The sequence below is a fragment of the Tenrec ecaudatus genome, chromosome 12 (genome assembly GCF_050624435.1).
Source record: "Tenrec ecaudatus isolate mTenEca1 chromosome 12, mTenEca1.hap1, whole genome shotgun sequence".
NCBI classification, from domain to species: domain Eukaryota; kingdom Metazoa; phylum Chordata; class Mammalia; order Afrosoricida; family Tenrecidae; genus Tenrec; species Tenrec ecaudatus.
The window spans coordinates 56,491,184-56,503,180 of record NC_134541.1 but is presented as its reverse complement, the minus strand read 5'-3'; the positions used below and the strand labels follow the sequence as shown (position 1 = coordinate 56,503,180).

The 11,997-nt window shown below is 45.7% G+C and overlaps 1 protein-coding gene across 3 annotated transcripts in view; it reads left to right on the top strand.

The window, feature by feature from the left end:
• Positions 1 to 6,972: 6,972 nt before the first annotated feature.
• Positions 6,973 to 11,997, top strand: part of JAM3 (junctional adhesion molecule 3) — a 77,578-nt gene continuing 72,553 nt past the window's right edge. For all 3 annotated transcript variants that reach the window (XM_075564068.1, XM_075564067.1, XM_075564066.1), the window contains exon 1: positions 6,973 to 7,110. In XM_075564068.1, coding sequence (XP_075420183.1) covers positions 7,035 to 7,110 — 76 coding nt within the window. In that variant the 5' untranslated portion in view covers positions 6,973 to 7,034. The remainder of the gene's footprint in view (positions 7,111 to 11,997) is intronic.

The window sequence follows — 11,997 nt, the reverse complement described above, 5'->3', positions numbered from 1 at the left end:
TGACACTGACTACATGAAAAAGATTTCCTGGGATATAAGTCCTAGTGGTGCTGTAAGTTCAATGTGGGGCACCTAACTCTAAGGACAGTGGTTCAAGCCCACCAGCCACTCTCAGGAAAAAAGATTACTCTTACAAAGATTCACAGTCTTAGGTTGCATCAACTAGTTGGTGGTGGGGTTTGGTTTGGTGGCATATGCATGATCGCTTAGAGATCTGGGGAATGGAATCAAACCCGTACGGTGTCCAGTCAGTCCTGGAGCAGACAGAATATCCAGAGTCCTTGCAATGGTGACTGCCTTCGCCCTCCCTAGTAAATCATGGTCAGTGTAGGTCAACCTGCCAAAATTCTGCATCCAAAGGCATCAGGGCAAATCATCCTCCCCACGGCCTCGGCTGAGAATTGACGCAAGCAGAAAGTGAGCGCGGTGAAGGATTCACTGCAGCAGAGGGGGATGAGCTGTCCCGGCACCAGCCCTGGCTCTTTCCCTGGCACTGCCAGAAAGTAAGCCCTCCGAGGTGCAGTGTTAGTAAAGAGGAAAATGCCTGTAATTAGATGGTAGGGAGAAGAATATCTCTACTCTGTAAACAAAGTCGTTGGAGTATCCCAGAAGCACATCGCTTGACCATCGCAAGGCTGCGCCTTAACCACGTGTCTCCGTGGTTAAGAATCACCCCCACACTCCTGCTACCGAGGGCTTCCCCTGATCTTCCTGGGCCAAGTGCCCAAGCTGCATGCTCCAGGTCACGGCAATTGAGCTATTCTCAAGGCCTAGGGATTCACCAGTGTCTCAGACTTAGGCACGGTGTAGGAACCAGTTTCACAGTAAGGGAAGATGGCCATTACGTCAGGTGAAGGAGCAGGGAAGCAGTTGATTTGTTCTGTTTCCCTGTAAGTATCTTTCCTTGAGGGTATCCAGCACCCCAAATCTGCACACTCATTCCATTCCAATTCATAGTGATCCTATAGGAGACAATAGAACAGTTCCTCTGGGTTTCCGAGACTGCAAATCTTTATTTACATCTTTAGTTGAATATTGATGTACATCTTTATTTAGCCTCGTCTTTCTTCCTGAGGAGTGACTGGCTGGTTTAAATGCTGACCTTGCAGTTAGCAGCCTAACCGCTATATAATCCATCACACCTCCAGGTCTCCAGAGCAGGTCCAGAGTGTGTATCCTAATAGTTGTCCCCAACATCATTTCTCGGATCTGTGGGCCACCTAGCGAAACCCTTCTCCGTATCCCTGCTGAAGCAGATATCCTGACAAAGAGGGCATATGGAACTGGAATTCGTCTTTGAAGTTTAGGGCCCATAATTCTTAGCAACCTCAACCTTGGAGGCAAATTCTGTGTCTGATGGGCTTCCTTTGTGAGACTGTAGAGTCCACTGCCAGCTGTTTTATTGTGCTTTGTTCTCCTGTCTTCTGAGTGCAGATTCCCTGCCAGAGGATGATGTAATCAGGACATTTGAACCCATGCTTTATGAGAGGTCCCGGATCCTGGTGGCCTAGTGTTTATGCATTGGGCTGCTAATTACAAGGTCAGCAGTTTAAAACCACCAGCTGCAAACAGAGAGAAAGAAGGGGCCTTTCTACACCCCCAAGAGTTACAGTCTTGGAGATTCAGAGGGGACAGTTCTACTGTGCACTTTAGGGCTGCGATGCGTTGGCATCAATTTGATGGTAGTAAGTTTGTTTTTGGTTTTTATGAGAAGTGAGTACCTGCTTCCTGTGTGTATATTTCTGTTCATAGACCTACACATATACACGCGCACACACAGCATTATGTACACACGTACCATAACACGGCATATGTACACACGTACCATAACACGGCATATGTACACATGCACCATATCCTTTGAATGAATTGGAGATGGATTGCTTAATGCCTCTTTTTAAACTTTTTACTGTGAATTAGATGAAGGTTTATAGAGCAGATCATTGACTTACATTGCACAGTTCTTAAGCCGTCTGATTCAACTCATTCATGGCATCCCCTCACTGTACCATCATGCGGAATCGCTTTCATCCTGTGCTTTCTGGTTCAATTCCTTCTTCTTTTTTTTACCCTTTGAACTTTGTCCTTGGGTAAATGTTGCCCTTTGATCTTAAATAGGTCATTATGGAGGTGAATTCCATTCCAGACCTGAGGGTAAACATTATAGTCTCTGGGGTCTCATCAGACTCTATCTAAGCAGTAAGCCTGGTTTACTTTATGATTTTGAGTCATGGACCTTCTAATGTGATCCTTGTCAGAGCTGCTGATAGAGGTAGCCTGACGCCAGCTAATTCTTCTGGGCTCAAGGTTGTGAAGACAGGCGTTTTCATGGTTTGTGAATTGTTTCCATGTGTCCAATCAGCCCTCTTTCCTCTGGTTGGAGATAGACCAGTAGTTGCACCTTAGACAGCTGCTCCTGAGCTTTTAACACCTCAGTTACTACTTGTCAAATTAGAAAGTAGCACAATGTCTTTGTGAACTATGTTATGTCAAATTGACCTTAGTGTCCCAGAAATTAGGGTCCTGCACCTCAAAGTGTTTGGGAATGTCAAAGACATGTTTATAACTCTGTCCCCTGAATGCTCCACCACATTCATGAATATCTTTGCAACAAACGTGTATATATATATATATATATATATATATATATATATATATATATATATACTCTCTGTCAAACCTGGGTATGCTCTCTCCCATCTCTCCCACTTATTCTGCCAATGTAGCCATCCAAGGTATACTTTCTGGTATAGATCACCCTGGCTGCAGGACTGTGTATATCACAGTATTTGCCTCTGTTGTCTTTAAATCTCACACACCTACCAGTGTCTTCCTCGGCCTCATCATTTTTTCCTAGCCCCCTTATTGTGGACTGCCTTCTTCGTTACCCAAGTTAACACTTGTCTACCCACCTTGCTAAATACCTCAGATAAAGGTGTATCTTTAAGAAGCTAATGAACCAAACATCGGCTTTAGTACCTTTTTCACTCAAGCCCCTATAGAGGAGAGAAACCAGAAAATGTATCAAACGCTATAAGAATTTTCCTTTCTATTTCAAAATAAGCACTGTTTATTTTTGGGGATGTGATAGTTTGGATTTGTGTCCACTTGGCTAAGCCAGGATTCTCAGTGGTCAGGCGGATAATACCTAGTGATCCCCCATGACTTTACTTCACACAATGCAACCACAGCCAATCAGTTGTAAGAAGATTAAGGTCAGATATAACAGCCTTACTTAATTCACAGCCGCCATATAATCAATTGAAAAGAAGTTCCCTTAGACATGTGGCCTGCTTCCAATATGAGTGGACACGATGGAAAACCATGCCTGCTTTTTGCTGGGTTAGGATTCTCCAACTGTCTCAACAACCTCTGTCTCTTACGGCTTTCGATATTGTCTGGAAATCATGGGAGCTGTCAATAGCCTGCCATCTCATTTGCAAACCTTGGATTCATTTGCTGCTGCAGCCACAGTCTGATCTACTGACCTTGTCCTCACTCAACTCTGAAATTACCGATCTTGTAGTCTCCCTATCAACCTTGGATTCATCAGCTCCTGCAACTCCGTGAGTTAGAAGACGCCTCTGGCCTTATTTTAGACCCATGGACTGGGAATCTGTTTAAACTTGAACTTTCCCATTTTGACAACTGTGTCAACTATTTTCTTGATATCAATTTCTCCCCATATATGTACATACATAAACATCACTGTTTCTGCTTCTCTAGAAAACTCGGCCGAAAACAGAGAGATGACCTGTTTGTGGTTGCCGTAGATGAGTGAGAAGCCCTCCTATGTTTAAAGAAATTCAAAGGAGAAATGCCTTAAAGAGAAAAGGCAGGGAGTTGTAGTTGGATGGGATCAAATATGAGAGAATAGAATTGGAAATATTGGAAGGAAGGTAAGACTTAAAAGTACGGAGACGTGAGATACCAGAAATTTAAGCAGGTCTGTATAAACTCTGAAGAGAATTGCCCTAATCAAATGATGTTGGGGTCAAGACTTTCCTTAATCAAGAAGTCTCATTTCATTTTGAGTTACTATTTTGATATATAATAAATGAATAGAAGTCATAATCATGTTACGTGTTAAGGATATACTCACAAGAGAATCCATGTAAATTGATGTGAAACTCCCTCTTTGTTTCTCATTCCCTCTGCACAATGGAGAGCCTTTTCTTTCCCCAGGCTCTCCAGAAACATTGTAACCATTTTGCTTGATCAGAACCAAGGGAGTAGTGATCAACAGGGGCAAGGCAACCAACAGTTATTGAGCATCTAATGGGCTTTGTTCCTTTATCTCACACAGCCCTCGCAATGAACAGAAAAGCAGATATTGTTATCCCTATTTTATGGAGAAGAAATATGAGGCTAGGGAAACCAAATAACTTCCAGGTCTCCAAAACCGAGAGTTTTGGATCCTTGTCCACCTAGTTCCACAGCAAGTTCTCCCATTCTTGTAGCCCTGCTGCTTCCAAGGCTCCTGGAAGGGCAGTCACTCCAGTCTGTTGAGATGTGAGTCTCACAGGAAACCTCCACTCTTGCCACTTGACTTCACTTGTGTCTATGTAGAAAATAATTGCAAATATTTCTGTTTAAGCTTGGCAGAAGCACATTTAGGTCTTTTAAGAAAGCTATCTTAAGTCACCCACTAGAAATAAAGATACTCAGAAGGATAATGCTGGAATAGAAGCAGAGGCTGCCCAGCCCATGAGTTGGATGCTTCCAGGGCTTTTGCGTCTAGCCTCGTGAAGTTTCGATTCTTTCCTGAGCAGATTCAGCACTCTGCAGGAAACAATGAAATCATAGGGAGTAGCAAACCACTTCACCCTATGAACCCAATTCAGGAACATGCTCCAGTCACTGGGCACTGCATGCGAATGCCACCTGGGCAGGAAAATCATTGTTTGCCACGAGATAGCCTCCATCTATTTTCTGAAGAACCTCTGTCCCTTATAGACACTTCACGGGACTTTTCTTTGTAAGCCAGATGTGAGCATCAAAAGAGTCCCTAGCAGACATGACCACTTAACAGACAGAATCATTTCACATTGCAAACACAGGCAATCCAGTAGGAGAAAGAGATACTGTTTTCTGTTGTAAAACACCATGGCCGGGGCGTAGTACCAGTGAAGCGACTGCAGCCTGAGAACTGTGTAGTCTGCAGGCCCTGCGGTGCCTTCTCCTTGAGACTCCTTGCACCTCTTAAGCTCAAAGCAAGGGCCAAGCTGATGTAAGTTCTCCCGAGATGACCAAGCAGTCAGACTATGGCCTGGATTCCATTGAGAACAAAGCAGAACCCACCCCAGCCAAGCCTCCCAATGACGTCTGCGTCCTGCAAGCTTTCAGGAAGGCCCTGGCCTGGCCATGCAGGTGGAAGAGCAGGCCAGCAAAGAATCCAGCAGCAAGAAATAGCCCCAGTGGTGACTGCACATAAATTTGAAAATAACGGAAGTTTCCCACAAACTTTCTGAAGCCCCCTTGTGTATCTATCACTTTTGCCTGTTCAGTTATTTACAGGTGTAAGCCTTCTTGACAGCGATGACAAGGATCTGTTTGCAGGATAACATTCCAGCATCCATGGTGTTTTCATCACCCCTACCCGCCACCCCCACTTTCTCTATACTGACCCTAGTAACCACTAATAAACTTTGATATCTATAAAAAAACAACAACAACCAACACACCATGGCCACAATCACACACCATCTCACAATCAATCCCTAAGTAACCAAAAACAGTTGCTTCACTTGGGCAGTGCTTGGTTCTATTATTCTTCCAAGGTAACAGGACGGCCTCCCTTGTTAGTGTATTAAGAAATCTTTCAACTAAAACCAACTCCATTGTCATCACATAGATTCCAACTCATAGTGACATTACAGGGCAGAATAGATGTTCAATTTAAAACCACCCCATAGAATTTTCTAGGCTGTAATCTTTGGGAAAGTAAACTGACACATTTTTCTCCCAGGGAGTGACTGAAGGATTCAAACCACACAGCTTTCTGTTCACAGTCCAGTGCTTCAACCACCAGACCACTAAGGCTCCTTATGAAATGCTTCATTTCCCAAATTTTAATGGACTGTTTGTAGGCTCCATGGTGGTGCAGTGGATTAAGCATGAAGCTTAGGTCTGTGATTCACTCCTATCAGGCACTCCTTGGGAGAAAGATAAGCCTTTCTGCTTTCTAAAAATCTACAGCGAGCTAAGACTTTAGGAAACATATCTGCAGCGTCCTTCCCTGGGTCTTGTCTTGTGGTCTTGTGTTCTGCGTGGAACTCACCTCTCTTCTGAGCCACAGTGATTGCTGAGAAGAACTGTTGGCAGGATGGCCAGATCATCCCCTGTTAAATGGAAAGAAAATTACTTAATTAAACTTTAAACACAGATTGTAGCCAAATAAAGTTAATACACAATATTTTCAAACTTTCCAGTTCCAGAAACCGGAGGGAGCAGTTCTACTCTGCTCTATAACGACAGAAACCCCAAACTCACTGCCAGCGAGTATGCCGACTTCGCCACCCTATAGGACAGGGTGGACCTTCCTCCGTGGGCTTCTGAGAAGATAACTTTCTTATGGTCGAAGGCCTTCTTTCTCCCGCAGAGCGGCTGGGGGTTTCAAACTGCAGACCTCGTGGTTAGAGATCCATGAGCAACCCCTATGCCACCAGGGTTCCTCGCTCTGCTCTATAGGGTTACTTACTATACATTGGAATCAACTCAAAGGTGGTGTGGAGGATGGATTTCGTCACTGATCTTTGATTCTATAGCTGCAGCTATGTACCCCACCCCTGCTCCTTTGTCCTCTTTCCACTAAGGTCACTGAAAGAATTTCTCAGCCCCGCGCCACAGCCTCGCTGCGTTCTTAGCAACGAGACTTCAGCTTCTTTCGTCACCATGGCGACGGCACAGCCGGCCCGCTGGTGGCTATGGTAACGAGGGGCGGGTCCGCAGGGTACCGGCGAGGCCGGCGCATGCGTGGTGAGGGAGCGAGTTGAGCCCGCGGCTGCCAGCGCGGGCCCCCGGCTTCACTCGACATGGCGTTGCCGCGGCGGTGGAGACTGTGCCGCTGCGCCCGGCTGCGCGCGTCGGTGCTGCTGCTGCTGCTAAGGGGTGAGCGGACGCTGCTGCCTGTGGGGAGCCCTCCGCGCGAGGGCGAGGAAGCCCCGTGGGCCCGACGCGGCCGCCGGCGGTCTGGGCGCGGATAACGGTCCCGGGACGGCGCGCTGAGCGCGGCCCCTCTGCGCGGAGGGGCGGCCGCGGGCAGGGAGGGGGCTTGGATCCCGAGGGCGCAGCCGGGGGCCAGGGGCCCCTGTCCGAGGTGTGGGGGGGGGGCACAGGCAGGGGAAAGGGGACCGAACCTCGGGGCACAGGCTGGTGTGAGGGGGGCAAGTCGAGGGGACACGAGCAGGGGGGAGGAGGGGCCCAGACTGGGGGCCACTTGTAGGGAGTGAAGGCCTGGGGAGGGGGAGGGGGGCGAGTTCGTGGGAGCCCTGCCCTGAGATTGGGGGTGCGAAGCCAGAGGCGGCGTCCACGGCCCGGGAGAGGGGTCAGAGTGCAAGGGCTGGGGAGGTGGGGGTGTTCTGATCCCGGGGGAGCAGGGCCCAAGCAGAGGGTAGCCTCGTGGTTGCCGGTGGGCGCCTGGCGAGGCAGCGGCAGCGGGGGCCCGGCCTGCAGGAGAGATGGCTACTTGCGTCTGGGACTCGGGAAAACTTTCCGAAGAGATAAAGCGGCGATAAAGCGGAGCGGTTTCCTGCTCGGAGAAGCTCCCCACCGCGGACGTCCAGAAGGTCCCGAGAGCAGCGCTCTGAGGCCTGTCCTGAGTCTTGGTCACGGCTCTCGAGGGATCTACTGTGCTTGTGTGCGCTGGCTGTAAACAAAGGGACGGGGCTTGTGCACATGCATCTGCCCTCTCTCCCAAAGAAAAATGGACCGATTTCAATTCGGTACCTGCTTGTCTCTTGGCCCTGGAAGATCACCACGCTCGCCGACAGACCCCTACCCCGAAATAGTATCTGGGCCATTTTGATCAGGACATGCTAGTAGACCTGGTAGTTTTGTTCAATTTGCCTTTTCCATTGTGTATAATTCCCATCAGATTCGAGGGTCCCAGGGCAGAAGGACCAACGTCACTTCCATTTTTGGAGTATGTACTAGGCTGTGGTTCCCGTAATCTTTAGTTAGCAGCTTTTTGAGGTGGGCCAGGGAAGACGAGGAAGACCCAAATCAATTCTCTTTCCCAGGCTGCACTCCCAGTAAGACTCACACCCGTGTTTATCGAAAGATTCCACATGAGTTTCCTTTCCCTGGCAGCCATCCACAGGTGCCACAGCCTGTAGATCACTTTGTTGGTTAGTTTAGTGCCACTGACATCCTGTGATGTTCTCCATCGGGCAAATGTGAGCGCTTGCTTGGGACTGTGAATGGACAGACTGGGGGCAACAAAGTGCAGCTAAGTGTGATGCTCACCATGGAGGTGGTGAAAGGCCAGCTTTAGGCAGAAGCTGGGGGAGTGGGATTCTGAAGAGGAAGGATCAGCATCAGGATGCAGATGGAGTTTACAGATTTTGCCTGACTTGCTTCGCAAAAGCCAGTGCAGTTGGGAAATATGAGTGATCAAAGGCTAGCTGGGGGACAAGGGTGTCAGGAATGCCCAGCTCCTGGCTGTGTTGGTCACAGTGACACTGGGTCCCATTCACAGGCTGGAACAACTCCCTATTGTTGAAAAAGGTCTGTTCACATGAAAATCTGCAGTTTTTATTACAAAAGCATTTGGCGATTTGGTTTAGGAATGGTTTCAACGTGAGGGAAAGCTAAGGATTTCATATACCTTTCACCCTTGTTTTGCTCTGCCACCACGACTAGTTTAGTGCATTTCTTGATATTAAGGGCTGGGATTCAGTTGCAGAACATGGGAACACGAATCAAATTCTGTAAAAGAACAAAACCAAACAAACTAATGGCAGAGAATTGAGGTGGCCGGATGTTTTAGTTATTTTGAAGTTAAATAGTCTACCATTTCTCCATGATTTGGTCAGTACAGGTTTCGACAGATGTGTCTTTTGTCTTTCCTATGATTACTCTTTGTAATTAATATCACTATGAAGTCTTCTCATTTTTTAAAATGTTGGCTGCTATATAATAGTAAACATTTGTTGAGTAGTTACCCCAGAAAGCTGGTGGCCTTGTCAGGGAAGCATTAGACTGGTAAGCTCAAGGTCAGTTGTTCAAACCCACCAGCTACTCATTGAGAGAAAGATGAGGCTATCTGTCCCTGTAAAGATTTTCAGTCTCAGAAACCGGATATGAGTTGCTATGAGTCAGAATTGACTCAATGGCAGTGGGTTTGTTTTTTGTTGTAGGTTTAAAAAAATACTTTGATGAATATTAATTCATTTGATTTTGATAACTCTAAGAGGTTGTTGCAAGTATTTTGCCCATTTTTGTGAATGAAGAAACAGAATTGAGAACATTTTAATAGCTTCCTTAGGATACTGTGCCTTGCTGTTTGAGCTCGTCTAGGGTTTATGAGAACCTTAGTGACGTAGTGTGCTCTACCCTAAACTGCTGAAGTCCAAGGTTCAATGGTTTGAACCCACCAGCCACTCTCAGGGAAAAAGATGGAGTTGTTACTCCCATAAGGATGTAAAGTCTCTGAACAAAGGGACCATCCCCCCACCCCCTGGGGCAGCGGTAAGTGGGGATCAACAGAATGGCAGTGAGTGTGGAGTTTGGCTTTCCATCCTTTTATGTCAATCCCATTTTTGCCACTTGGAAAAGTCTATTTGATAGTGGAGGTTTTATTTAAAATTTTTTATTATGGACCAGTTTAACCTAATTATCAAGAGTTCAGAACTGTGTGGCATTTGTATAGCAACTATTCCTTTATTGAATTGGTGTCAGGTACAATTTAACTTTATAAACATTATGCCACATTTTTAAAATGAGGATGTAGCAATTAGTTAGGCTTCCTTTCTTAGTGTACTAGAAAGAATTTATTCTGTGTTATCATTAGTAGGGCTTCATATAGAATTAAAATGATAACAGTATGTATTAATTTTTACTGAAGCCTAACAGAGTCTAAAAGTCAGAATTTCTGAAAAACATTCTAATTCTTCTATTTGTATTTGTTGGACTATGGAAACATGTATACGAGTAGCCTGTTATCTCATTTAAGGTTTTAGTCCTTTTAAATGATTTGATAAAATCTTTATCAAATGTGTTGTGTGGGCAGATGTACATGTGTTTTCAGAAAAATGAACACCTGCCTGTGAGCAAGCAGGGCTTCAGATCAGCTGTTAATTCCCAAGTTACCTGATGAACATTTGTTCCTGAGTGATTCCGGCTGGGAATACGGTGCAGCTGGCTGTTGCATGCATACATGCATGCCTTCCTCAGTTCATTCTTGGTTTAAATGAATGCTTTGGAAAGAAACCAGACTTTCATGAAGCATACTTTCTGAGACGGCCATGTAATGTAACAGAAGCAGCTATGGATTTAATACATGCAACTAGCAGCTGCTAGAGATGTGATATTAGCACATTCCTTCTCCTTAAATTCCTGGAATTTTTTAGAAGCACAAGTGGGGTAAAAGAAAGGAAAATGTGGATGGTCTGTCACTGAGCAGAGCCGCCTGACCATCTTCTCTCCAACACGTAGGGGAGTCTGGTCGTTTGAGGAACTGTGCTGACCTCTTCCGGTTTCAGGACGGGGGCACTTTCTCTCACTATCAAGCCGCTGGAGAAGTGGGTTTGGACCTTAGGGGGAAGTGTCTATTTGGCAATCCAACAGAGCCAGACAAATTAGGGGGGGTGGATTTAAAAAAAAAAAAAGAAAGGAAAATGTGTGTGTGCCTCCATCAGGCATGCACAAAGTCCAGAACTATTATGTTTATAGCCATGTTGTGTGAATGGGATGCTGATAGGGCTGAATGCACATTTCAAACTTTCTACTCCTACCCTCTGAATTCTAAATGCAGAGTAAGTATATAAAGAGATGCCGAAAGAACGTTCTAGTAAGCAAATTCTTTTACACCTAGTAATAATAAGGTGGATTAACACAGCGCCTGCAACAATGGACTCCAACCTCAGGACTGTGAGGCTGGTACAGGGCTGGACATTGTCGTCCTGTTGTCCATTGGTTTGTTGTTGTCAGAACTAGCCCTGTGGCACTAAACAACGATGTAACAAGGCAGAGAATCATTTAGATGCTCTGCTCATTTTATGAAACTGCAGCCTTCGCATACTGTCTCGTTGACACTTGTCACGGGTAGCTATGACACACAAGACGTTTCCTGAGAAATAGCCCTCGTTTCTGATGCTGCAGTTCTGAGTTTGCATGCTTTCCTTGTTTGCTTTCTTTTGCTTACAGAAAGAATAGTCCAAGAATAAGTCATTCCAGTGGTTCTGCCTTCTTCCTGTAAATTATCATCAAACTCAAGTGGTGCCCTATCCCTGACAGCCACTTGTGTGTGTGCGAACCTCAGCCCACAGGGATTCATAACATCCATAAATGAGCTTAGCTCTTAGTAGTGTGAGTTTGCATGTTTTCTCTTGTTTGTTTTTTCTCTTTCCTTTACAGACGATTCCAAGAATAAACCATTCCCATTGTTCAGCTTTCTTCCTGTAAATTATTGCCAAAATCAACTTGCGCCATATCCGTGATATCTAGTTTATCTACGTTGACCTCAGCTCACAAGGAATCCTCCTATCTTTAAGTGAGCATCGCTCCTAGTCTGTCTCGTTCAGTTCTGCGAAGATACATTGTGTATGTGCCATAGGAGAAGTGCTGTCTTTGTGTCATGATGAGTACATTCCCAGTCCTTCAAGAACTAGAGTTCGCACAGCGCTACCATTGCATGCTGAATCATGGCGATCTTTATTTCTTGGCTGTTAAAATACATGTTTTCTCAGTGATATTTAAAATTCATTGGGAATGGAGGTTGATTTAAATTTCTTCAAAGAGATGACTATAGTCAATATTTAGTTTATGTCTGTCTGT